Here is a 27,262-nt window from a genome sequence, read left to right as displayed (position 1 = left end):
TATTGACACCCTTAGTACTGACATGCTTGGTAAAGAAAGGTTTTAAAAGAAAAAAAAATAACATTAATAAAATGTATTAATAACTTAATAAATAACTAGCTGAGGGCCCTGAAGGATTAAGAGAAATTTTATACTGAGGTGGTCACAAATTCCTTGCAAAGGATATTAGACGCTACTAAATAGATGGATGCTAATAATTATGACACATCTTTTAGTTAAAAATGAGTTGATAAGGGTATTTTTCACATTTTCATAGCCTTTTATTAACCCATCTTTATTAATAGTAGCAGTAATTATCTAGCTGACAGTATGGGCAGCTTAGGGCATCACAGTACATTTTAATTTTGTTTTTAGGTCCCATTCTCTTTCACATGATCTATATCAGTGAATTCATTCATGACCACGTTGCAAGAAAGTCACATTTAAAAGAGGACATTAGCTTGGCAGGAAGACATTATGGAGGAAATGAAGAAGAATATGTTTCTTTTCTTGTTTCCCTAAAGCGCATGATAATTTTCATCAAATTTTAATTAGAGGAATTGGCTGACCACACAGACTCATCAAATGATCAACGGGATTCACTGCAGCTGCATTTTCCTATTCCTGTTGTGTCACTAGAGCATGTGATTCTTCCCTCCTGTCTCCCTCCATCCCCTCTTTTCCTCTTTACTCACTGACATTCCATTCAAATCTTTAATGAAGCAAGCAAAATTCTACACCTCTTTATTCAGACACTTTGACACATTGCAGTTTACTCTGTAGCCTGCTTAGACTTTCTCTTTTTCCCTGGCTGCCATGCATCCAGTTTCTGCTCCTACCTCTCATCGTAGCTTGGGGGCTTGATACGCTCTGATTGGTTGTTTTGCCAATGCTTCAGGATGTGGATTCTGGCTTCGTGATGGCTTCTGTGATGAAGATGGATCTGCATGTGAGCAGAATTTTTTTTTTCTATTGTATCTAGGACAAAGCAGAATGGCCACATGCGTGCACTGAATAGTAAATTTTAGAAGAATAGTAAAAACTTGACATCTAAAAGCATTGTTTGATCATCTGAAAAAAACATTAACTCACTGATTATACTTATATTTGCCTAAATAAATCAAATTAAAAAACACCAAAAGTGTCATGAGGACTAACATAGGCATTGGCATTCAGTGCGAATCTGTTTACACACACTGTTCACTTTATCATGCCTGTAAATCTACACATTTATACAGATACTGGTCAAGAGTTTCAGATGTTTATCTCAATCATCAGGATGAAAAAAATATGATCTCTGTTACATTAACTGTGGCATAGATGTTGGTACCAGATGGGGTGGTTTGAGTATTTCATATTGTGCTGATCTCCTGGGATTTTCACACACAACGGTTTTTAGCATTTTACACAGAATGCTGCAAAAAAAAAAAAAAAAAAAAACACCCATTAGTGATAGAGTTTTAGCTGGCAAGAAGTCTATAGTAACTTAAATACTCACTCTTTACAACAATGTGGAGAAGAAGAAGCATCTCAGAACTCACAACACATCAAACCTTTAGGTGAATAAGATACAACAGCAAGAAGACAGCACCAGGTTCCCCTCCTGTATGCCAAGAAGCAAAATCTGAGGCCAAATCACAAAATCACTGGCACAATCTCAATAGCTGTGAAAATGAACAGGTGATTTTTTTTTCTATTAGAACTGTCTAGTTTGTTGGTAGCCTCAGATTCCTTCAGGATTTGGTTTAGGTTCATGAAATTTTATGTAGTAGTAGTTGAAGCTAAGTTTTTTTTTATTATTTTTGAAATTAAGCAAATCCACCATCCAGTGTAACCAAGTTGTTGTTAAGAATGTACAGTTAAATTATATCGTGAATTGAACTGAGTTGTGAACAGAGCGTATTTTTACACCATCAATCACGGTGGAATTCTGTGCAAAATGCTCATCATAAGCAGATAATATTGTTGTGGGAGACAAAAACACAATCTGCTGCAAAATCTGCAATGACTACATACATACAAACACGTACACATACACACAAACAAGAGCTCATTTGGGAGTTGCTTTTTTCTCAAGATGGAGAAATATGATGAGCAAGAAGTTGAATAGTGAAAGGTTGAAGATCTAATTTTACACAATTAATATTGATATTTTATTTAACCAATATTTTATTAGTTCATCCATTAGTTTATTTTATTAGTTTGCCATCTTACACATTCAGTAAGAATCAGCTGTTAGGATTACAGTTCACAATTACTCTGTGGTGGCTCAGATTAGATCAATCAAACAAAAGCAAAAGCGTTAAAACTCCTTGCACAGAACCACACAGAGAGCATGCACGCTCTTCATTCATGAATCCGCTTCTTCCCCCCAAAAAATCTACATATCCCATAATGCTTAGCACTCATGACCACAATCCATATATATAATGTATTATTATTATTATTATTATTATTATTATTATTATTATTATTATTATTATTATTATTATTATTATTTATTTATTTATTTATTTATTTATTTATTTATTTATTTTGCAGATGCTGATTTCTTTGAACAGTACAGTTGACATGCAGTGAAAATATAAGTTCTGTATTTATTTCTGTGAAAAGAAAGCTCTGCTATTGAAGCATTATCAGATTAAACACTGAAGCTAAAAGTGTGCTGCGGCTGCTGCTGTAAGGTGAGTTCATGTCTCATAAATTTTTGTTAATTTTGCATTTTTAGTGCGGAAACTTAAGATACAAAACCAAAAGACATTCGGTGTGATGAAATAAATAAATAAATAAATAAATAAATAAATAAATAAATAAATAAATAAATCATTTGTTTAAAAAAAGAACATGCTCTGAATAATTGTGATCAACATTACTGATTCACTGTATGATACACATGGCCAGCTGATGATACACATGGCCAGCCTGTAATATAAACTTATGTAGAAGAGATCTCTTTCAGGGCAACGTGTTTGTCATACAGTATAAGGAAAATTCTCTGTTATGGCACAGTGAATGACATTTTTGTAGGCATTTTCTGTAAATCATGGTAGGAATATATGAAAAGCATTATTTTTTCTTTTTACTAAGACTGTAATTGTGACACACCTCAAGTACCAAGAGAAATTCTCAGTGTGAAGTCGTAAGTCAGACAGATGTGTCCATATGATTATCCATTGGAAGCCACCGATAGGAGGGTGTTATAACCATGATTGGACTTGAGAATGTTCCAAATGCCATGTGTTTAAATTTTTTGTCTGATTTCTGCTTCAAATATGAAGTACCTTCCACAGCTTAAAAACACTTTTGAATTCATTTAAAGTTTTTTTTTTTTCTTTAATTGGGGCACAAATAACTAAAGCCAAAACTGCAATCACTAAATAAACCCTTCTGATCTTTTAATCATGATTTTGTTGTTGAATTTTGGGTATCCAGGTTGAATATGTTTTCTGTATGTTTGTAATTGCAGAAACAAATTTTTTTTACTGTGGGCTTGCATATTGATTTTCAAGCTTTTTGTTTTCAGAATGTTTTAAAAAAAAATGTTTTATTTTGTTGTTGTTTTAGCACTTAAAGTATATTGTAATTTTTTATTTGGGAACACAAAGCCACAGAAAACAAACTATGTTGCTTCTGACTACAGATTTATCTAGTGTTCCCCTCATAGTTAAAAAAAAAAACTCCTTGGAAAATAATAAAATGGAGAAACTTTTCCAGGTTGATAAAACAGGTTTGTGCTGGAGCTTGAGGAAGCGAAGGAGAAGATGTCAAAGGAGAACGAGCGATTTGAGCTCCATCGGAGAGAGAATGAGGCCAGAGAAGAGATGGAGGCTCTGCTAAAGGAAAGGGATGAAATGTGTAGAAGAGTTTAGGTTGATAAAGACAGCTTGATGCTCCAGCTTGAGGAAGAGAGAAGGAACACGGAGAAGGAGATAGAGCGGTTTGACAAAAGGTAGAAGATCACTGAAGGCAGCTTGAGGAAACGCTGTGAGGTATATGACAAAAGAGGTTTGTGACCTGACAAAAACTGTGGAAGAACTTAAGCAGCTAGAGACCGTAAAGCCAGTGAAGCTCAGTCAAAAGAAGTGATCAACATTCTGGTGAAGGAAAGGGTTAAAATAAAGAGACAGTTGGAGCTTGAACAGGTAATCAACATCTTGGACGGAGTTGCTTACAGTTCTTTGTACGCAAGGAAAAAGAGATGGGAGCTGATGAAGAGCAAGGAGAGAGAAGTTCAGTCAACAGAAGTGACCAATGCTTTGGTGAAGAAAAGTGAGAAAATGAAGAAAAAGCTTCATGAAAAAAAGAAGAATGTGCTGGAGCTTGAGAAAGAAAGGAAGAACACAGAGAAGGAGAAAAATCAAGAGAGAGTTGAGCTGAAGATTCGAGAGATAAAGAGTTTCTTTTGGAAAAAAATTAATGAACTGAAAACGTTTCAGTCTGAAAAGGGGATCAAAAGATTCCAGAGATGGCGAAGCAGAAGATTCCAGGGATGGCCACCATGCAGGAGATGACAGAAGAGCTGGAGGCCTCAGAATCGAAAAACAAAGCAGGTGAGAAGGAGGTACTCGAGACAGCCGATAAGAAGCTGAAGCGCCTTTCCATACCGTGGTTCCGACTCTCATAGAACACCAAAGAAAAAAAAGAACATCAACCAAAAATATACAATGGTATCTTTCTTTAACGTAAATGCCACTTGGCTCAACATGTTTATTAAGGAGTTTATTTATATATAAGTGTAGATGAAGAGTCCCAGTGTTTCTTGGGGTCACTGTATAGAAAAAAATTTATAATTAAGTGTAATCATATATAGATAGGGCTGCACAATACAGCTGAAAGGTTTATCATCGATATAATGTCATATTATTTGAAATCAACAATTAATTCATGTACCCACGGATGGTCAAGTAGTAATCAAATTGATTTTTCAATTTTTTTGTATTTTATCTTATAACCACTGAAGCTTCATTTCTACACAGTCCACATACTGTATAAACCTAACCCTAAAATGAATTAATGAATGCTGACTACACCTGGATTACCAGAGTTGTAAACCTATAGTTACTTATTGAAGGTATATAAAATTAGATTAGATTAGATAATATTAGATTCAACTTTATTGTCATTACACATGTACAAGTACAAGGCAACGAAATGCAGTTTAGGTCTAACCAGAGTGCAATAACAGCAAGTGCATGATATACAGTTTTTACAAGAATTAAATGAGTTAAATAAAGTGGTAATATAGAAGTAATTTACAGATGTGTGAGTACTATGAACATAATATACAGATGGCTATAATTATAACTGAAATTTAAAGAAGGATGTAACAAAATATATGGCTATTACTATAAACAGTAATTTACAGATGTGTATGTACTATGAATATAATATACTGATGAATATATATGTACTATGAATATAATATACAGATGAATATGTATGTACTATGAAAATAATATACAGATGATTTCTTACAGGAATGCAGTATTTGGCTCATGACATCATGGCAATAAGGTCTACATTGTGAGGAGTGGGCAATGCATTACTACTAAACTGTGCTATGAAAAAAAAAATGTGTAGACAGACAGAGAAAGCTGAGCTCTGAGGATTTAGCAATCCACCAAAAGAGGTGACAGGGACTATCCCACTCCTTGTGTGTAGGCTGGTAGTGAAAATTTTATTATAGCAGAGCAAGTGAACGGCGCTGCATCGCCTACACTTCAACAAGGGAGAGTGAGAGAAAGAGCGTGAGAGAGAAAGTTTTTCGGAGACACATTTGGTTGTTAAATGAACTCTGGGCATGAGAAGCGAATTAGCTAGCATCAGCAAACAGTGAGCAGTGTGCATCTCGACTACTGAGCACAAGTAATAGTGTAAGAGAAATGTAAACAAAAAAAAAAACATGTGCATGTATGTATCCCAGCTTACACCTTCAGCATCCTACAGGAGAAGAAGCACATGGTCCTGCAGATTTCATAATTTGAAGTTGTCTATCTAGGGAGTCTATTCATTAACATATTCACCACACAATAGAAGATCCCATATCCTTATTAAATCAATCAAATATAAATAGAATTAGTGAGGAAACACAGGAGAGACGATATCCAGAATAGCATCTAAAGCTATGAGAATATAAACTAAAAGCACACAGTTTGTACGTTCAGCGTTTCAGGTTGTAACATGAATAACAATACAGTGCTTTGTAAACACTGTAATTAAGCTTAAAGAAACAAAGAAGGAGTGCTCTATACATCAAGGACATTGAATCCACTTCCTCAGCTCCTTGGTTAAATAGTTAGTTGTAAAACAGGAAAGAAACAACTGTGACACATTGAGGACCTTTTAATAGTTAAATAGTTAGTTGTAAAACAGGAAAGAAACAACTGTGACACATTGAGGACCTTTTCTAGACTGCAGTAAACTTCACAAAGTGACAACTTGCTATTTGTGCTTGACAAGGAATCACGCTCCTTCACATGAACAAACTCTACAAGTTCTGTAGGAAAACTGCCATAGTATTCCAGAAGAAAAGCAGTCCAGAGCTGGGACCTTTAATTGTGTTTTTCTAATCAGGAAAGGGTTTATAAGGAAAAAGAAAATAAATCATATTCTCAAAATCAAAACCTAAAGGAAAATTTTAAACTGACACCAGATACATTTCAGAAAGTGCTGCTACAGTACACGTTACATGAAGCAAATCCAATATGCTGGCCACCCGCTGGCCTTCCTGTTTCATTAACCCTGCTTAATTTTATGTCTGCTTTAGTGCGTATTCTCTGATAAATGATCCCAGAGAAAAGATGGCAGGAATTTTATTGCTCTGTCATTATTCCCTGATGTGGAAACCTGTGGCAGAGGATAACATGCAGATCATTTCTCCTTGTTTGTTGATCATTAGCATTAATTAAGACTAATATCTGTCTCTCAGCAGTGACAAGTAGCGTATTTGTAGCCATGGTAACTGCTCCCTTCTCTGCTCTGTGACGAGCTCTTTGGCCCTGAGTCACTGCGATATGTAGAGCAATTAACTGCTTAATGCTAGAGGAAGCAGAGACACATGCAGAGGAGAGAGCAGTTCAATTTGTGCATAACATCTCTGATGTCTCATATTTACCACACACCTCTGCACTGATTTCTGAGAAAGTTTATGATGGTGAACTTCATTTCATCATAACATGAAGAGAAGCTTTATATCAAGTATACACTAACCCGTAATAGCCTTGGAACCCATCTGGTCTCCGTAATTGCCGCATCCATTAAATCGAATATTTGCATTCAACTGCACAGAAAATTCATTAGCTGAACCAGGACACACACCACATAGACTACTTTCTGTCTATTAAATACTGTAAGCTTGGAGACTTCATTTCATTTCCAAAGCTTTAAGCTAATTTTCTGGCTGAAAGATATAACATGAACAAATCCATACAAATATTATCAGAGATTAAAAAACTTCTCCTTAAATCACAACGTGTTACACAATGAAAATAAAACATTTTATTGGAAATGGTGATGCTGCTGCTGTTTTTCTTCCAATTCTTCTGCATGAGTTGTGCAGAGGGCTGTAATTCATAGACAGATGGCTGTCAATCAAGCGTTTTCAAAATTAGCACATGCCTCCATGCCAAGACACTGAGCTACTTTTATGGTGCTTTATCCCAATTCTGTCTCCCCCACACAATATTTAATATATTTCAAATCACACAAACTGGGATTGTAACAGATTCTTTTTTTTCTTTTTATGAAACCTATTTCTATAACTCGTAACTCATCTGGTCATATTATTCAATATTATCCAATTAGCAAAATATAGTGTTGTGCATTTCTAAAAACAAATCTATTGTTGATAATAATAATGACTACATTGTTATTGTAACTAATAATACTTATATATTTACACGCTAATTGGCCGAATGTGTGTGTACACCCGACCATCACACTAATGTATGTGTGTGTACACCTGACCATCACACTAATGTATGTGTGTGTACCCCCGACCATCACACTAATGTATGTGTGTGTACACCTGACCATCACACTAATGTGTGTGTGTACACCTGACCATCACACTAATGTATGTGTGTGTACACCTGACCATCACACTAATGTATGTGTGTGTACACCTGACCATCACACTAATGTGTGTGTGTGTGTACACCTGACCATCACACTAATGTATGTGTGTGTACACCCGACCATCACACTAATGTATGTGTGTGTACACCTGACCATCACACTAATGTCTGTGTGTGTACACCTGACCATCACACTAATGTATGTGTGTGTACACCTGACCATCACACTAATGTGTGTGTGTGTGTACACCTGACCATCACACTAATGTATGTGTGTGTACACCTGACCATCACACTAATGTATGTGTGTGTACACCTGACCATCACACTAATGTATGTGTGTGTACACCTGACCATCACACTAATGTATGTGTGTGTACACCTGACCATCACACTAATGTATGTGTGTGTGTACACCTGACCATCACACTAATGTATGTGTGTGTGTACACCTGACCATCACACTAATGTATGTGTGTGTACACCTGACCATCACACTAATGTATGTGTGTGTGTACACCTGACCATCACACTAATGTATGTGTGTGTACACCTGACCATCACACTAATGTATGTGTGTGTGTACACCTGACCATCACACTAACGTCTGTGTGTGTACACCTGACCATCACACTAATGTATGTGTGTGTGTACACCTGACCATCACACTAATGTATGTGTGTGTGTACACCTGACCATCACACTAACGTCTGTGTGTGTGTACACCTGACCATCACACTAACGTCTGTGTGTGTGTACACCTGACCATCACACTAATGTATGTGTGTGTGTGTACACCTGACCATCACACTAATGTGTGTGTGTGTGTGTGTACACCTGACCATCACACTAATGTATGTGTGTGTGTGTACACCTGACCATCACACTAACGTCTGTGTGTGTGTGTACACCTGACCATCACACTAACGTCTGTGTGTGTGTGTACACCTGACCATCACACTAACGTCTGTGTGTGTGTGTACACCTGACCATCACACTAACGTCTGTGTGTGTACACCTGACCATCACACTTACGTCTGTGTGTGTGTACACCTGACCATCACACTAATGTATGCCTGTGTACACCTGACCATCACACTAATGTATGTGTGTGTACACCTGACCATCACACTAATGTATGTGTGTGTGTACACCTGACCATCACACTAATGTATGCCTGTGTACACCTGACCATCACACTAATGTATGTGTGTGTGTACACCTGACCATCACACTAATGTATGTGTGTGTACACCTGACCATCACACTAATGTATGTGTGTGTGTACACCTGACCATCACACTAACGTCTGTGTGTGTGTGTACACCTGACCATCACACTAACGTCTGTGTGTGTACACCTGACCATCACACTAACGTCTGTGTGTGTGTGTACACCTGACCATCACACTAACGTCTGTGTGTGTGTACACCTGACCATCACACTAATGTATGCGTGTGTACACCTGACCATCACACTAATGTATGCCTGTGTACACCTGACCATCACACTTACGTCTGTGTGTGTGTGTACACCTGACCATCACACTTACGTCTGTGTGTGTGTGTACACCTGACCATCACACTAACGTCTGTGTGTGTACACCTGACCATCACACTAATGTATGCGTGTGTACACCTGACCATCACACTAATCTGTGTGTGTGTACACACGCATACATTAGTGTGATGGTCAGGTGTACACACGCATACATTAGTGTGATGGTCAGGTGTACACACGCATACATTAGTGTGATGGTCAGGTGCACACACACACATACGTTAGTGTGATGGTCAGGTGCACACACACACAGACGTTAGTGTGATGGTCAGGTGTACACACACAGACGTTACTGTGATGGTCAGGTGTACACCTGACCATCACACTAACGTCTGTGTGTTCACACCTGACCATCACACTAATGTATGCGTGTGTACACCTGACCATCACACTAATGTATGCCTGTGTACACCTGACCATCACACTAATGTATGTGTGTGTACACCTGACCATCACACTAATGTATGCGTGTGTACACCTGACCATCACACTAATGTATGTGTGTGTACACCTGACCATCACACTAATGTATGTGTGTGTACACCTGACCATCACACTAATGTATGTGTGTGTACACCTGACCATCACACTAACGTCTGTGTGTGTGTACACCTGACCATCACACTAATGTATGTGTGTGTACACCTGACCATCACACTTACGTCTGTGTGTGTGTACACCTGACCATCACACTAATGTATGTGTGTGTACACCTGACCATCACACTAACGTCTGTGTGTGTACACCTGACCATCACACTAATGTATGTCTGTGTACACCTGACCATCACACTAATGTATGTGTGTGTACACCTGACCATCACACTAACGTCTGTGTGTGTACACCTGACCATCACACTAATGTATGTGTGTGTGTACACCTGACCATCACACTAACGTCTGTGTGTGTACACCTGACCATCACACTTACGTCTGTGTGTGTACACCTGACCATCACACTTACGTCTGTGTGTGTACACCTGACCATCACACTAAGCCCCACGTTGCTGTTACAATAGCATCCAATCCTCTGGGAAGGCTTTCCACTCTGTGGCAATTTGCTCATTCAATAACATGAGCATTAATGAGCTCTGTCACTACTGTCAGGTGAGGAGGTCTGGGGTTCATTCACTGTTCCAGTCAATCACAAACATGTTCAGCTGCTCAAGTTCTTCTAAAGCCGTCACTTACGCTTTCTTTGCTCACAGGGGGTTTGCCATGAATGAATACATTCAGGTCCTGTAGTAAAGGGAAGGAAAAGCAGAATGCTATAGGATAGAAAAACATTCTATATAATTCTGTACTTCCAACCTTAACTACTCATGAACTGACTGTCACAGCTTACTTTCTTTTAAGCCCTGATTACTTGATCCTGGATGTTCAGTGAAACAGAATTTGTGGTCATGATTCATTTGAAGCAAGTGCACCCTCTGCTGCATATATACAGTGACAACACAGACCAGATCACCAGTTACACCATTAAACTTTATTACAGCTCACTGTCAAACGATTCACTTTACATACTTAGATAAATGCAATGAACAGACATTGGTAGTAGCCTACATAGGAGTTTTGAAGCAAGGGCTATTATGTAGTATCATTGAGATGAATTATAAAGAATCCTGGTTGATCTGTTAATTATTTGTACCTCATTGTTCCTGCTAATACAATCAATACCCATTTAATGACAGGAGTGACCGTTTAGATTTTACTTGTTTATCACATATGCAGAAATCACAGCATTAGGCTTAACTTTAAAACATTTCCACAAAAACAGCAAATGTACCTTTTAGTAACATAAAACAGTAGAAATATGTTCTGCTGATGGGTTATGCTTGATAGTTGCTATTGCTTTTGTAACTACAGCTGCAAAAGTTCACTGTAAGAACCAGACCAGCACAGCAAACTACCCACTCTGCAACATGAATAAACCTGACACTGTTCAGCATCTGATGCTTTGTATTGTGAAAAACAAGTAAGGTACGGTTCACTACAGCGCTGAATTCTAAAATCTAATCCGTCAGTAAGTGTTGATTAATGTTAATTAATTTTATAAAGGCTTTCACAGAAAGTTTTAGATTATTTCACTTGGTCATTGATGTATTGTTTCTATAGTAACTAACTCACAGAAACATGCACACCAAGTCATGTAAGTGTAATAATACATAGATTGTTGCTATTTAAAAATAGCTAGAATTTTTGATTTTTTACTTGGGGAAGGGGTCACTCAGTCTCTGGACTACTGACTAGAAAATCATGAGTTTAAATCTCAGCATTGCCAAGCTCACACTGTTGGGCCCTTTAGCAAGGTCCTTAAGCCTACATTTTATAAATGATATAAATAATAAGTCACTCTGAATAAGGGCATCTGCTAAACAGAATTTCGTCACATTTATGGAAGGAGACTCCTTTGACAGTGCTTTGTAACACTGAGGGGAAATGGTGTTCCAACACAGGAAAGTCTAAGGACAGAAGATATGTTTAGGAGTTTTGTGGAAATAAGCTGTATTTTTGTGATGGAACAATTATAGAAGCTAAATCATAAGTGATAACAGGAATGTAATGTTTTGTGGACGTTAAATGGATATACATTTATTTTCCCATTCATGAATAATAATTAACAAAAAAAATCTTTGGCAAATTGTGGTCAAATAAATGGAATAAAACAACAATGATTATTTTCCTATAACATACAAATCGGAATGTTACCACAGCATATGGTCAGAGCACATGGCCTAAATGGAGCCAGTGTGACTCCAAATTCATCTCATGCACCAATCATGTGACACACAAAAACACAACATGTACTAAAACAAACCGAACAAAGCAAACCATTGCTTCTATTTGTCAGAGGGACACTGCATGGTAGGAAGGAGGCTGAGCTATTGCTGAGATATTAGATAAGTACAGATGATGCTACATGATGGTGACTCTTTCTGGGGAAACATGAGCTGCAGGTCTCTCACGATAAGCATGATGCTGACGGTCATCACAGCCTCTGCGGATTCTCTTCAGCCTCCATGCCACGCAAGGCATCATTAACACAGCTTTACCCACAATCACCGTGACAGGCAGAGCCACGGCTACTACAAAGGTGGGCGGCATGTAGAAACGATACGACTCCTCTTCAAACGCCCGCTTCCAGCCAAACAGCAGTGCGTGGACGGTGGCGATAAGCAGGGCGATATAGCCAAGTGTGGACTGTAACAGCAAAACAAGAGACATTCAATGGTACAATGATATATACATTTTGACTACTTATAAGGGCTAGCATTAATATAAAGCATTGGTGAAAATACTGGCTCATACCAAAACTAACTGGAAAATGAATCAGTTAACCCATTTAACTCCTATTCTTCTTAAAGCGTAAAACCAGTAACTTTCATGACTTCAGTACCTGCGGTGAAACGGAAAACCTGTACCACAAATGTAAATCTGTTTATATTCAGAATGTTCTGGATTAAATGAACAGCCTTGTACACAAAGCACTAGACAGGACTTCTGTTACCTAAGTAATAAAAATGACTGGCATCAAAATGAAAATAAAAATGTGTAAATGGGAATAAATGATACTAGTACTGTTTTAATATCATATTCATTTTCAGTGCGTTGCATAAAAAATGGCAACAAAATCACCAGAAGTTTTATGGTACTTAATTACTTTTAAGGGAGTCAAAATAACTAACTATCAGTACTCAAAAGCCACTGCTCATAACCCTGGCTATGTAAAATTATAAACACCTGACAGTATTTGTTTCCACGCACAGTACTGCACAGTACCGTGTTTCTAACCTGGATAAAGCTGAACTCTCGCCAGTTGAGGGCGCTGTTTACTGATGGAATGGACGTGATGGCCAAGAGAGAGAGAAGGCCCAGACTCATTATACCAAAAGACACGTACATCTCCACTCTCCACACCTCCTCCTCATTCCACGAGTTTTCTACGTTGGCATGAACCTGGACAGAATGAAACAGTATACACTCTTACACTTTGCCTAATCTATTAGAATCTACATGTACAGTCAGCTCCAGAAATCCTGGCATCCTTATTGGGACAAATAAACCTAATTAATAATTGTAATTTCTATGAGGTAATTTAGAAGAAGACCTAAAATAAAAATGTACAGAAAAATATCAATGTCTGAAGACACAAACATCATATCTGGCTGTGAATTTTAGTGTGTTTAGTGTGTTGTCCTGCAGCAGGAATGTAAACTTGGTGAAAATAGATTCCCTGTAGACACAAATGAAAACTAAACAGACCTGCTGGTACGCCATATTGAGCAACAGATATCTCTCAGACCTCCTCATGGGCAGGCAGAGGCTGTAGAGTACATGGATGCAGGCGAAGAAAAAGCTGAGCAAGCCCAGCTGCTTGCGGCTCTGTAACCATCCTTGCAGCCAGCTAGGAAAGCGCCGGAACTTAGTGCCATAGAAGAGCTGGTGCGCAGCAGCGAGCTGACCCGCTAAATACACCAGCGCCAGCACAGTTATAGCCACCACCGGAAGTGTCCTGTTCACAATCTCCAGTGGGATCTTATAAAAAAAGCTTTGCCCATTTTTCAAATATGGATGAATGATGTCCCGAATGAAAGAGTAAGCAAAGAAGAAGATGGAAATGGAAACAGCAGTCAGAACGGGACCTTTCCAGTCTGAAAACAACCGCAACGGCATGTTCTCTATTTCCTTTGCCAAGGTAAGTGTGCCCATATCCACAGGAATGAAACTGAGCTGCCGGGCCAACTCGATGACCTGCTGCCGCGCTTCCACTGAGTTACCGCAGATGTACACCTAGAGTGTGGAACAGAACAAAAACAAATAATCAGACGTGAGCGATTGATTGAGCATCTTTTTCACATTGATAAGAAAGAAAAGAAGACCGGTGCAAAGAGAACTGTTAGTGTTTCAGTTGGGTACTGAACAATGACAAAAACATACTTATAGTGATTTTGTAGTTCCAAAACAGGTAGGAAAAGTGCACTGGCTGTATTAAAATAAGTAGTAAGATAGTATAGAGTATAAATAGAGCATACTACATTGATGTATATAATCTAAACGAATTATATAATACACTGATCAGCCATAATATTCAAACCACTGACAGTTAAAGTGAATAACATTAAACAGTACAGTGGCATCTGTCAGGAGATGAGACATATTAGGCAGCTAGTGAACAGTCAGTTCTTGAGGTTGTTATATAAGAACTCATGGCTGACTTGGATGACTGTTTCCAGTATGTATTGGTTACTACTTACTAAAAGTGGGCCATACATTAGATAGCTAACATTAGCTATATACTGTAACTATGTCAGTTTGGAATAAACAGCATTTCACTGCAATACTCAACTGTTTGGAACAAAGCTATTTTTCCTTATTTCTATTAAAGCTGGACTGACAACTAGGTACGGTATAACTGTAATATTAGTCAGCAAGAAATCATCTAATACTTGATGAAGGCATCTGTCACCTTCCTGTATGCTTCAATGTCAGTCATTAAAATTCAAAATGAGGCACCGGTTAAATCTTAAAAACAAGCAATTTAAGAAATTTAAGCATCTTTGCCCTTTTTACAGTCTTCTTTGAAAATCCCTCTCTATAAAATGACGCTTTTAGAAGCAGTGCTTTAATGTGGAAGCCTGTGATCTACAGTATAATGGGAAACAATATTATTCCCAAAACTTCCTGACATTTACACTTGCATTTACAGTATTTAGCAGACCTTATCCCTGATGCAATCATGCTGCAAGAGGATCTGCTTTAAAGCAAATATCTTCTTGGATCTGTTTCATGTTGTTCAGTATGGTTTGAGAAACAGGATTTGAGTCAATAATTTTTGCCTATAATTAAAAAACAAACATGAGGTGTAATAAATAATTAAATAATTAAAATATTGAAACCCACACTGAAATGTGCAGTCTGTTGGCTCTGCTGCTGTACTGCTGTCAAAATGGCTGGGGCTTAACATATATCTTATATATATGACTATACCTCCATCTGGTCCTGCCATGATGTTCCCATGCAACACACCACCACTCAACAGAGTGGTTCAAACAAATAAAATGAATTATCGTTAGTTTCCAATGTAATAGTCAATTACTTTAATGCAGAGTATCTCAAAACTATTTCACTGCTCAATACATGTTACTTATACAAACATAATTAAAATATTCAAATATTTGAGGTGCTATGGAAACAGTTATATTTTGTATTATACTGTATATTGCATCCATACATCTTTTGAATCCTGTCGTGCCTATTGCTGCCCCTACAATATGAACTGTGCGGCTTTAGATTTAAATGAAATCCATTAAATTGAAGTTACCGGTCAATTATGCTCTTGTTATACCACTTCTATAGTAATGACTGGTTTAAAGGGGTATGTACGGTGGATGGCTTATTAAACAAGTTATTTAACAAGGAATAATGTGTAATTGTTCATCTGTTAAAGTTTACTTTAAAGAAATGCTTATTTTAAGAAAGTTGTTTCAGAGCTTTCAGTACAATCATTAAGTATTCGAACACAGGAAAGTCTAGAAGACAGAAGACTTCTCAGTACCGTCTTCTCAGTAGCATGACAAGCTGCTTTTTTGTCTTGAATTGATTATAACTGTTATAATCACAGGGACAACTGATTTTATAACTGTTATAATATAAATTATAATTGAAATTGATTGAATGTAATTATCAATGACTAAAAAGTAGAAAAGACAATTTCTCTGGCATAAGCAACTGTCTCCATCACAAGATAAATGAAGCATGAAGGGACACCTTGTCAGTGGAAAACAAACAACTCCAGGATGGTAAACATCACACTACCAATGTCATGGATTACTTTCCTATGCCAGCAAACTGCATAGTGACTGCATGTCCTACCTGTCTACTAGCATCTTTAGGGCCTGACTGCATAGCCCATGCTGATATGACATTAAATCCTTTCACCACATCAGACTCTGGGAATAGGGAAGCGAGGTACTCTGCATTGGATTCTGGATACTGGTTCGACCTCCTGTTGTTGCTGACGTCCACCAAGATTTTGCCAGCTAAGAGGTGCTTGATGTCCCAGAGAGAAGAGTAGTGTTCTCTGCGGATAGCCAAGAAAATAACAGAAGCTTTGCCCACTGCGTCCTCGTGATGGGTCACATCTACCACATGAGGAAAAAACTCAGCCGCCCGCTTGGGCTGTCGACTGCCCACCACAACATGAAAGCCACTACACAGCAGACGGATGGCCAAAGACTTGGAGAAATCCCCAGAGCCGATGATGGCCACCGACGGCTTGCTGGAGCTTTCTCTGGGACAGTTCTTCACGCCGTTAGGAAGGAAGAAGGCATTGCCTGCAGGACTGCTGCCCATCAGTGAGATGGAGTCCATTTCTTTAGACCTGGAGCTCTAGATGTTGATCAAACCACGTTTCTAAAAATGATTTAAGCAATAATTTAAATACATACTACAGCGTTCCTAGTACATTTATACACATTACTTACCATCTAAATGCATATCATATTAATTATGTTATAATAACTGAATATTTATTGCTTAAGAAAAATGTGCACTAAGAGATTCAAGACAATATCAGTTACTATAATAAACTACAATAAATCCTAATTAGAAGAGGTGCTAGTTTTGTTTGAAACTAATATAGATAAATACGTGTATCTATATTATATAAGTATCTATAGTATAACCGACAGTAGTTTACATTCTGCTGCTACATGGAGGATAAATCAGAGAAACGTCCACATGATTGACGTCTGGATGAAAACACCGCGCTGTTACCAGCTGTAACTACATAGCTGTGACCTGCCCTGCAATGTCACCCTGTAACGCTTCACTAGCACACACTGTATTATGTAAATCATTATAACAATTTATTCAACAAATTCAAGCTTTATCATGACAAAACTATGCCGTCTAACCTTGATCTGAAACACTGATGTTATCGTTACCGCTCATGGATCCGCCGTGTCTGTGTGCAGGCGATGTCTGCCGTGTCGCCGCTCGCCCCGCCCACTGTGGTCTGATTGGTCACAATTTTAATTGTGGCGAGATCTCCACCAATCAGCGACTAGACCATGACACGACGTGAACAACCTAACCAACAAACTAATAATAATTTTTAAAAATAATAAAGCACTTTTTATTTTGAGTCCAGAATCTCAAAACGCGTTCAATAAAATATTTTTATTACACAAGCAATAAAACTTTTTGTAAAATTACTTACTTACTATATATACTGTATGTATATATAGTAAGTAAGTAAGTATATATATATATATTATACTTCTGTGTGTGTGTGTGTGTGTGTGTGTGTGTGTGTGTGTGTGTGTGTGTGTGTGTGTGTGTGTGTGTGTAATATATAAAAAAAATTGTAAATTTGTTACCTAGTAAGTAATGAGAAAGGTTTGTTTCATTCAAAATATGAGTTAAAGAAAGCCAAGACTGAACAGGGTACGAGTCCATGCAACACTTTAATTAGTTATGACATTAGTGCATACTAGTTCATGCAATCAGTTTAATAATTTTATTAAATACATGTCTCAAGTAAGAGCACATACACTCTTATAACAGATTATTTTAGGAGTTTTTTTCCCCGTAAATATATCACTATATCTTAATAACCTTTTGTCACCCTTTAAAGTATCACAAAAATGCTGAAGAGGCCTTGGTAGAATTTCAGCTGCACACCCCTGATATACAATAGTGCTTTAATACTATGACCAGGCAAGGTATTTATATCATTAGCAAAACTTCATAGTTTATCAGAACTTTAATAAGCAGAGAATGTAAATGTAGATTTCAAAACAAACGCTGCATTTACATTCTATTGTTTACATACTACCATACAAGATCTAAATACATTAAATAGTCGAATTAGCAGGTCGGTAAATGTCACCATTGCTGTAACTATGCAAAGCTGCTATTTAGTACAATAGTGTATAATAGGACAGCATGGCTTTCCCCCACTTATCACATTTCACATGCAGTTTTCAAGAGTGACCTAACGATGAGACACAATAAACAAAGCAGCTAACAAATATGCCAAAAGGAATGCAAGATATCTGAATCTGTTTGTGATACCTTACTGAGGAAGTCATGACAGAGAATCATGTATCAGTCACAAAAGAGTGCTTTCCTTCTTCCTTTTACACAGATCAATGCAATTCATAACAATATACATAAATTTACTAAATTATTTTTCAATTGTTTACTACTTATTCATTATTAATATATACTTATTTTAAAATAAGTATAAAAGAGAGCTCATATTTGTTCATACTTCAATGTGCAGCTGCATTATAGTACAAACCACTTAAACATCAATCACAAGTTGTGAAAAACAATCATGACTTAAAACTTACATTCCTGAAACACACATTTAAAATTTTATGCTGCTAAGACTGAGTCAGAGTGAGTCCTTGTCTGTTAATTGCTTTCGCCCGGGTCTTTCCCAGCCATGTCGAATGCGTTCCAATCTTTTGTTAAAACAGGGCATGGCTAACACAGCCTTGAGCAGTAACACCATGCCTGGGAGGAAGGAGGCAAGTATAAATGATGGTGGTGTGTACCATACATAGTGCTTCAGCTCCACCCACTTCCTCCAGCCATACACCAGAGCGTGAGCTGTGCACAAAAACAGAGCTGCATGTCCCAGTGTTCTCTACACAAATATGGAGAGACAATAAACAATCAAGCAATTATCAATAACAAATCAAAGAACAATGTGTCTATAATGTCCATCATAGCTGTGAAGTCACCAGCGAGGATGGTTAGATGATTTCTGGATTCTAGTTTCTCACCTACCTGGACACACTGGAACTCTCTCCAGTTTAGAGTCTCCATAACAGAAGGTAGGGAGGAGATGGCCACTAAGGCCAGAATGCCCAGTCCTAGGATTCCCAGTGAGATGTAGATCTCCATCCTCCAGACATCATCCTCTACCCATGCGTTATCATTCTTCTGTTGTACCTATCACATAAACATGCTTGGATGCTATAGAACAGGTGTCATTATGCTAAATAAAAGTGGGCAAACTTATCACAATGTTCAGACTTAAATGATTTAAGATAGAGTATGTGGCTCTTTAAACAGAAGCTGGAGAATAGAAGAGGTGACATTTGTTATGAAATTTCCATACTCTCTAGTTAATCCTTCAATAAATAAATAAATAAATAAATAAATAAATAAATAAATAAATAAAATTTATTACTACTACTAATAAAAAATATAAACATATAAACATTAAGTGAATAATAATATTAACAATGTTATTTTCATGTGAAAAGGATTAAAACCCCAACCATCTGACTGCAAGACCCTGCAGCTGATAGTGAGGACAGCTGAGAACATCCAAGTCTCTCTTCTCTCTATCACAGATATTTACAACCCCACACACCCCTCACATACAGTATACATTCCACCCTCCTGTCATCTGGTAAAAAAGTACAGAAGCATTTGGGCCTTCACACTGTGTAACAGTTTATTCCCTCAAGCAATCAGGCTCATTAACACTGAGAACTGAACTGACACACACATACACTCATTCAATATTCATATGTTTACAGCACCACTCATTTAAACATTGTCTGTCTGCATTAGGTTGCACTAGGAAATGCATTTTATGTCTAAGGATAACTTAGAATTTAGTCTGTAGCTTTGTGTTTTATGAAGCACTGTGTTTTCTTATGTAGTTCTGTGTTGTTCTATGTAGCTCTGTCTCTTTATGTTGCACCATGGTCGTGGAGAAACACTGATTTATTTCACTACGTACTGCCTCAGCTATATATAGTTGAAATGAAAATAAAAGCTTCTTGACTTGAAAACTTTCCTCACCTGCTGGTAGGCCCAGTTGAGGAGTTTGTATCTGTATGATCGTCTCATTGGGTAGCTCAGGCTGTAAATGGCATGTAGGCAGGACAGAAGGAAGGCCAGCAGACCCAACTGTTTCCTCACACCCATCCAATTTTCCAGCCAAATTGGGAAAGAGCTGTATTTAGTGCCTGCCAAAGAGAAAAAGTACTTGAAGCAAACAAGTTTGCTCTGTAATAGATATTATAGGCAAGCATTCTTATTACATTCATGGAAAATTTATAAATGAAACCATTTGGCTGTGGTCATTCACAGTAAGTTTAGTTAGTGTAGTATGCAGTAAACATTGCACCTTACTGTCAACCTGCCTAATTCAACATGAAAAGAAGGCAGCCATTTTATTTCAGACATATCAGCAAACAACAAGAAGTCACTGAACCAGATATACTTTGCATTAAGAAGTCTGCTTTCTCACAAAATGTCACATTTTTCACCCATGTACAATAGTTCAGCGCACAACTGTTCTGACTCATTTCCTTGTCAACAATTTTTAATCTCATCATTTGCAGTAACTCTCGGAAATGGTGACTGTGAAATGGTGGCAGACTTCAGAAAAAACCTATCAATGCTGATGCCATGTACAAGAAGGGACAGAAGGCCTTTAATCCTTGAGAACTCAACAGACTGATTCAAAAGTGTTGGTTTATCTTAAGAGTCAAGCAGAGTTCTCTGGAGACTATGGCACAACTGTACTCTACACTCTATAAAATGGTTTATCTATTTTCCAAGTAGTGTTCTCTATTTACTATCTGTCCTCCTCTACTTTGTCTCATGTGTTTCTAAATGTTTACTTTGCTACTTATTGCACTTAGAGTTAAATATGTAGATGTAAATGTAGTAATAATGGAGATTATAATGGAGATTCGAGATGCTCAATCTCTCACCTCTGTGTAGTTGTAGTAGAGCAGCCAACCCTCCAGGTAGATAGACAAGTGCCAGAAGAGTGATTGATGTCCAGGGTAGAACTTTATTTAACACCAGTATGGGAATCTTGTAAAAATCATTTTTATTCTGAGCCACATAAGGCTGCAGGACATCCCGGAGAAATGTGTACACAAACGTCACAGTTAAAAAAACAGCCATAAGCTTTAGAGGTAGGTGCCACTTGGGGAAAAGGGGCATCTCTTTTAGTTGAATGATGGCAGGGAACTCAAATTCCTCTAATGCAAATGCAGACAAAAAAGGCTGCCGATTCATGCTTGGCAACATCTCTTCAGCCTCCATGCCTCCCTCCTCAGGGTCCTGAGAGAAAGCAAGAGCTGTAATCAGTGCCTTAAATCTAATTACAACTATGGAGTACTGTGATCCTAAGATGAAAAGGTGCTGGACCAAATAAAGATAAAGGCTATTTTGGGGCAATGTTCAGTGGAAAAGGTGTCGCTCTGCTCTGATGTTAATATGATGACAACATAGCACCATTCATTCATAGTTACAAGAAAAGTAGCAAATACATGTATATGTCTTATATCGGTCATTCACCCTATGCTGTAAGGTACCATGCCTTTTGAGTGAGCTGTAGTCGCTGTTCCACTTCAAACAGCTGAAAGCTTTCATCATGGTATGTTGTTACCTCTCCAGAATCATGAGGACATCTCTCCATAATAGGTCAAACAGCAGAAAACCCTACAAAATGACCCACAATACACTGTTATGCTAGGTCTTTATGGGCAACCTCCACAAGTGCATGCTTTACTGCAATTCATTTCCATGCCAATAATGAGTCTTTCAAGCACAAGGGCACAAACATAAAGTCTGTTATTCATGTGACTACCCTGTAATATCCAAGGCATTTATTCTTGGAGTTGGGGAGACTTTCACAGCTAGTGCTTTTAAGAGGCTTAACATTCAGCATCTTTATTAAACAAACTCTTAAGAGTTCTTCATCCTAACTTAGTATTCAGGATGTCAAAGTATGTACCATTATTACTAAAACTAAAACTAAAATGTTTTACATTGCTATTTGTAACACAAAATTAAATATGAAAAATTTGGTTCTCTGTCAATTAAACAATCCTACAACTTCAAATGTTATGAGTTTGAAGTCAAGTATCATTTCGATGGTAAATCATTTTATGGAATATGTTGCCTAACCTCTTACCAAGGTTTTTCCACTCATGCTTAGTGTGCAACATGAACACAAACAACACAAATATACTTAGTGAGTCATACTGTATGAAAAGAGAGTCATACCTCAGCACATAAACTTCACACTTCTTAACCAGTCCACAACAGAGTAGGTGTAAATATTAACAGTGTGTTCTGCTGTAAATAAAAAAGAATATGGCTGAAAGATGATGAAGAGAAGACATGTAACTTCTAAAAGAAAAAAAAAATACTCTATTACTCCCTTGTTCTCCCTCTCCCCTTGTCTTTGGTGCACACTGACAAGGCGCTGGTCCCTTCATTCATGTTAGCCCCGCCTCCAACAGAAGTCCACCAATCACGGTTTTAACACACATCATAGACCACGCTCAGAAAAAGACGTGTTTCACACACGCAAACCATAATGCATATCACTAGTAACATTTTCAAGAAATTTATTTAAAAAGTTATTGTTTTTTCCTTTCAGTATATTATATGTGTTTCTGTAATTAAATACTAAACAATTTATCTTGTTTTTTGTTTATTTTATTTATTCTTTAAGAGAATAAATAACTAACAGCAAACTAACAGCCACCTTATTGTACATTACAAGTGTAAAAGGCTCAAAGAAAAAATGTAAACATTTAGATAAAAAAATCCTAAATCCACTTTAAGAGATATTTTTATCAATATTAAGTTTATTTTTATTTTTATTTTTTTTAGTTTAAGCCAGACGTATCATAAATTGTGACACAATTCTGACACAATTCAGCTTTAGTCTAATAAATTCAAAAGGAGCATTTTCCATGAGTCAGTTTGGGGATTTTACAGCAATGTAATATAATACTTTTTTTTTTATTAGAAAATTTGCTAATCTCACTGCTATTAGCCACAACAAATTGTTCACAGAAAAAGTAAATTTTATACCATGAGTGTAAATACAGATTTTATATTATGTTTTGTTTCTATTTTGTACAGTTCTCATTTTATATTAATCAACAATCAAAAGCATCTGAAGTCAGTGGCCTGCACAGAGTTTAAACCTTTAGTTCTGCTTTGCCTTGTTCCTCCGAGGACAGAAAATTGTAATGCGTTCTAATTTAATTTCAGTCAGTTTCCTTTAGAGGAGCTCACATGAGCATCCTGTGATCCTGCAATGACTCTCATTATTTCTCACCAGAACATCAGACAGGATAGCTGTGGATTGATATCACAGCAACCAAAATGCATATCACCAGGTATCTCCTGCTGGCCATGCTGACATTAGGATCATTAACTGTGTGGTCCTCGGGCCCTCTTCATGCACAGTGCAAAGTGGAATGGTAAATATGTTCTTTTTTTGTGTACCTGTCTCTTTGCTTGCTTGTTTTTTTTTTGTTTTGTTTTGTTTTTTGTTTTTTCCCATCGTCTTATGAGAATTGAAGTGTTACTAAACTCTTGTTGTGAGGTCGGTGTGATGTGATTTCATTTTAAAGGTATGTATTTTGTTGTTCTGTGTTGTTACGCTTTCTGTAACACATACTATTCATTGCCTATAAGATAATGTTACAGGTAAGTTTACAGAAAAAGAAAGAATGCTGTTTGTAATACAGTGTAGTGAAATCACCCTGTATTTTACTAGACTTGATAGATAGCTGACCTTTGAGTTGTTATTATGAAATGATCGTAGTATGGCATTGTTATTCCTGAAAAACATTTTATGTAGTATAGTATAAATTACTTTAGTAATTTTGATGCACTAATTTAGGCTAAACAGAAGTGTGTCTGTTGTATATTAGAACATTTCACTTACTCTTTCACTTCCAGTGATCTCTTCCCAGGTTGCTGTAAGTACAAAGCTTATCTGAGGAACACTGGCCTGACACACACAGAAACAGACAGAACTTTTGCCACATATTCACTCAATCTCTGTTTGAAGCCAAAATGTTTGTTATCTTCAAAGAAGTCTGGGAGAAAAAAGCTCATATATTCTTTTGTGTCTTAAGAATACCACATGAATGATTAATGGACAAAATAGAAAAACTGTTAATGTAAGGTAACAGGACAGTATGCCTCTGTGTTAGCTGCTAAGTGTCAGGATTTTCAGCAATGTCCTCTTTCGACCAGTTGATGGCAGCAGTTGAATTCAGATGGCCAAAATGTCAACCCTTTCTCCATAGATATATTTTTATAATAATTTTACATATGATGACTTGGATGTGGTATAGTGTGTGAACTTTTTATTTTTTAGTAGTTATATCAACTCTATTATATTTACATTTTTAAGTTGAAATAATTGACTGTTTGACTTCTGAACTGAATGAATAGAATCCAAACATCTGTATTTAGAAAGCAAGGTAACTATTTAATGTCTATTTGGACATAATATGTTCTGTCTAAATAATATATGTTGAATGCTGTTTTTTGCTATGTCAAATATGTTGAATGCTGTTTTACAAATTTAAACAATCAACCTTATGTTTGAATAGCTGGATTAGGTTTCGAGGAAGTCTGTGCAATCGTTGTTACATTAGAAGGAAACAATAATACCCGTAGCTAGTGGTTCCCATGAATGTAACTTTACTATTCAGTAGAACTGTAAATCTACACTGAAAAAAAATTTTTTTTCAGGTACTTTGGACTCTCCTGCAGTCATGTGTATGAAGCCTTAGTCACACAGATTAAAAAGTGGAGGACAATGGATGGTTGTATTATGGGTGGAGAAAAATGCCTATACAAGGTAAAAGTGTGTGTGTGTGTGTGTGTGTGTGTGTGTGTGTGTGTGTGTGTGTGTGTGTGTGTGTGTGTGTGTGTGTGTGTGTGTGTGTGTGTGTGTGTGTGTGTGTGTGTGTGCGTGATTATTGAAAGAGCATTAAGCTGGAATGAATGAATGAATTAAATGAAAATTGCTTTATACAATTACAGCTTCAGTCAGCCAACGTCCACTTCATTGCAGCAAAGCACATGGCACCATGGAAGAAATTTGTGGAAGATCTAAACTTCAGACTGGTTCCTTATCATTTCTTCACGAATTGCCATGTATCAGTAAGAGTTCATTGAATTTGCTTTACACATATCATTAAAATATACCTCAAGAACAACACTGTATGTGAACAACATTAACATTCACCATAGGCTATGTCAGTCTCAGAAACCTGGTACGCTGTAACAGACCATGGCACTAATTACTGCAACCTCTACAACTTAATAGAAGGTAATCCATTACACAATGAACTTCACCAATACACAGTACATGTTTACATATGTCCATATCTAAAGGTTTAATGTCTTGCTTAAGAGTTCAGCAGGGACTCTATGGCTCTCCTAGCATTAAGTCAGATGGCTCAGAACCATTAACCATTGGACTACAACTGCCAATCAATATGACCAAGATTTTTTCTTACATTATTTGTATAGGGAGTGGACTAACTGGGGCTCCAGGCTATAAAGAAATCACCAGTGAATTCTTGTGCACACAGCGATCCTCTGCCAACTGCACTGTTTACTGATCCTGGCTTCCTTTTAAGCTCAATATTAGCTTCAGGTGACAGTCCAACACCATTAGCAATAGACATATACATAAAAGATTTAAACATACTGTGAAATATAATAATGCTATATGTTTTTTAATGAACATTTTGAGTATTTTTAGAATTGGCCTCTTTCTCTCTGTTCTGTCTCTTTTTTTTTTCTTGCCCAGAATTAAATTCAAGAGGATATTTTAGCAGCTTTCCTTTGCACAAAAGAAATTGTAGGGGCAAATATAGCTCTCAGTGCTGCTGAGGTGAGGCACTGTATCCAGAGAAACATTGTTCTTTTTGACGCATAGGGCAGTTTTTCTCTGAAAGGTAGCAACGTATTCTAGCTCCACTCACAGCCATGTGGATTGAAGGGCAGCTTTTATTAGGACAGCAATATAGTCAGCCCAACTCAGCCATCCATCATACAGAATAAAGCACGCCTCAAATCGACACTGTTGGTCTGCTGCTTCACTGTCTCTCCTGAATATTACTACTGATGTGGCCTGCACTGGCCTGAAGAGGGCAATGTCTGCAAATACTCCAGCCCATAGTTTATTTGATTGTAGCACAAACTGCGTAGGGTTTTTTTTTTTTTCATAATTTTTATGATTAAAGCTACAGCCTTTTATTAACTCTTCAAAATGTCTTAGAAACACCTGAAAGTATTTGTAACCTTTTCTAAAAGTAATGTCAATGCTGATGTGTAATAATCACAGTTAGTAACTTTATTCCATATTCTGAAACGTGATTATACTGAAATCTTCTATATTGCAACGTGTGTCTTGAACAGATGTATAAGCAATGACACAGATATAGAGGCTAGAGACAAAAAAAATGTGCAAAGGTTTTCCTTTAAGCATACAAAAATTTCCTCTCCCATACCAGGCCTTTATATTTGTAACCTTTAACCATTTTATAAGGATAACTGAAGATGAAGATGATATATGTTATGTATACAGTTAAAATGTTATAAAATGTGTTTCCCTTTTTACAAAATTACAGTGTGCCATTGACTGAAGAAGTATCTTTAATTATAATAAATATTCTCTACTAATCATGTTAAACTCACCACGGTCCTTTTTCTCAACACTCCACTTGAAGGCACCTCTAACACTACAAGGCATGATGTAGCATTTATTACTGTCTTTTTCCCTGCTTCCTAACCCAACCCTCAAAGTGATCAAATTTGTCAGTGATGAAA

The 27,262-nt window shown here is 37.1% G+C and overlaps 3 protein-coding genes and 1 long non-coding RNA gene across 5 annotated transcripts; 2 read left to right on the top strand and 2 right to left on the bottom strand.

Moving 5' to 3' along the window:
• The first annotated feature begins 697 nt into the window (after window positions 1–697).
• Window positions 698–5,301, top strand: LOC125140888. Its single transcript, XR_007140200.1, has 3 exons — window positions 698–928; window positions 2,521–2,663; window positions 3,694–5,301. It is a non-coding gene; the product is annotated as an uncharacterized LOC125140888 (long non-coding RNA).
• Window positions 5,302–11,077: 5,776 nt separating this feature from the next.
• On the bottom strand, window positions 11,078–17,651 carry LOC113644248 (metalloreductase STEAP2). Of its 2 annotated transcripts, none has more exons than XM_027148922.2 (5): window positions 17,530–17,651; window positions 16,487–17,026; window positions 13,877–14,404; window positions 13,406–13,570; window positions 11,078–12,814 (listed from the first exon to the last, which is right to left on the bottom strand). In XM_027148922.2, exons 2-5 carry the CDS (start codon window positions 16,982–16,984, stop codon window positions 12,530–12,532), a joined length of 1,476 nt encoding a protein of 491 aa, XP_027004723.1. In that variant the 5' UTR covers window positions 16,985–17,026; window positions 17,530–17,651; the 3' UTR covers window positions 11,078–12,529. The 2 variants fall into 2 exon arrangements, with proteins under 2 accessions (XP_027004723.1, XP_027004724.1); XM_027148923.2 differs by having other exon boundaries at window positions 17,560–17,614.
• A 436-nt stretch (window positions 17,652–18,087) lies between these two features.
• Window positions 18,088–22,868, bottom strand: LOC113644695 (metalloreductase STEAP1-like). Its single transcript, XM_027149741.2, has 6 exons — window positions 22,670–22,868; window positions 21,981–22,102; window positions 21,364–21,721; window positions 20,444–20,610; window positions 19,415–19,579; window positions 18,088–19,271 (listed from the first exon to the last, which is right to left on the bottom strand). The coding sequence occupies exons 2-6, from the start codon at window positions 22,077–22,079 to the stop codon at window positions 19,017–19,019; spliced, it is 1,044 nt and encodes a 347-aa protein (XP_027005542.1). The 5' UTR covers window positions 22,080–22,102; window positions 22,670–22,868; the 3' UTR covers window positions 18,088–19,016.
• An 882-nt stretch (window positions 22,869–23,750) lies between these two features.
• Window positions 23,751–27,062, top strand: LOC125140892. The gene is made up of 5 exons (XM_047811641.1): window positions 23,751–23,883; window positions 25,172–25,280; window positions 25,466–25,585; window positions 25,676–25,754; window positions 25,958–27,062. The coding sequence occupies exons 1-5, from the start codon at window positions 23,786–23,788 to the stop codon at window positions 26,047–26,049; spliced, it is 498 nt and encodes a 165-aa protein (XP_047667597.1). The 5' UTR covers window positions 23,751–23,785; the 3' UTR covers window positions 26,050–27,062.
• The last annotated feature ends 200 nt before the right edge of the window (window positions 27,063–27,262 follow it).

This window comes from Tachysurus fulvidraco, chromosome 3 (assembly GCF_022655615.1).
Source record: "Tachysurus fulvidraco isolate hzauxx_2018 chromosome 3, HZAU_PFXX_2.0, whole genome shotgun sequence".
Taxonomy (NCBI): Eukaryota; Metazoa; Chordata; class Actinopteri; order Siluriformes; family Bagridae; genus Tachysurus; species Tachysurus fulvidraco.
Note: the sequence above shows the minus strand (reverse complement) of the source record. Positions and strands in the feature narration are given on the sequence as shown.

What these genes read in the sequence shown, in the direction of transcription:
- LOC113644248 (XM_027148922.2), bottom strand. Translation starts at nt 16,984, where the DNA reads ATGGACTCCATCTCACTGATGGGCAGCAGTCCTGCAGGCAATGCCTTC. An exon ending in CTAAAGATGCTAGTAGACAG is followed by an intron (nt 14,405 to 16,486) that starts GTAGGACATGCA and finishes TCCACACTCTAG; the next exon opens with GTGTACATCTGCGGTAACTC. An exon ending in TCAATATGGCGTACCAGCAG is followed by an intron (nt 13,571 to 13,876) that starts GTCTGTTTAGTT and finishes CATTCTGTCCAG; the next exon opens with GTTCATGCCAACGTAGAAAA.
- LOC113644695 (XM_027149741.2), bottom strand. Translation starts at nt 22,079, where the DNA reads ATGGAGAGATGTCCTCATGATTCTGGAGAGGTAACAACATACCATGAT. An exon ending in TCTACTACAACTACACAGAG is followed by an intron (nt 20,611 to 21,363) that starts GTGAGAGATTGA and finishes TCTCTTTGGCAG; the next exon opens with GCACTAAATACAGCTCTTTC. An exon ending in TCAACTGGGCCTACCAGCAG is followed by an intron (nt 19,580 to 20,443) that starts GTGAGGAAAGTT and finishes TTTATGTGATAG; the next exon opens with GTACAACAGAAGAATGATAA.
- LOC125140892 (XM_047811641.1), top strand. Translation starts at nt 23,786, where the DNA reads ATGCATATCACCAGGTATCTCCTGCTGGCCATGCTGACATTAGGATCA. An exon ending in GCACAGTGCAAAGTGGAATG is followed by an intron (nt 23,884 to 25,171) that starts GTAAATATGTTC and finishes ATTTTTTTTCAG; the next exon opens with GTACTTTGGACTCTCCTGCA. An exon ending in TCACGAATTGCCATGTATCA is followed by an intron (nt 25,586 to 25,675) that starts GTAAGAGTTCAT and finishes CATTCACCATAG; the next exon opens with GCTATGTCAGTCTCAGAAAC.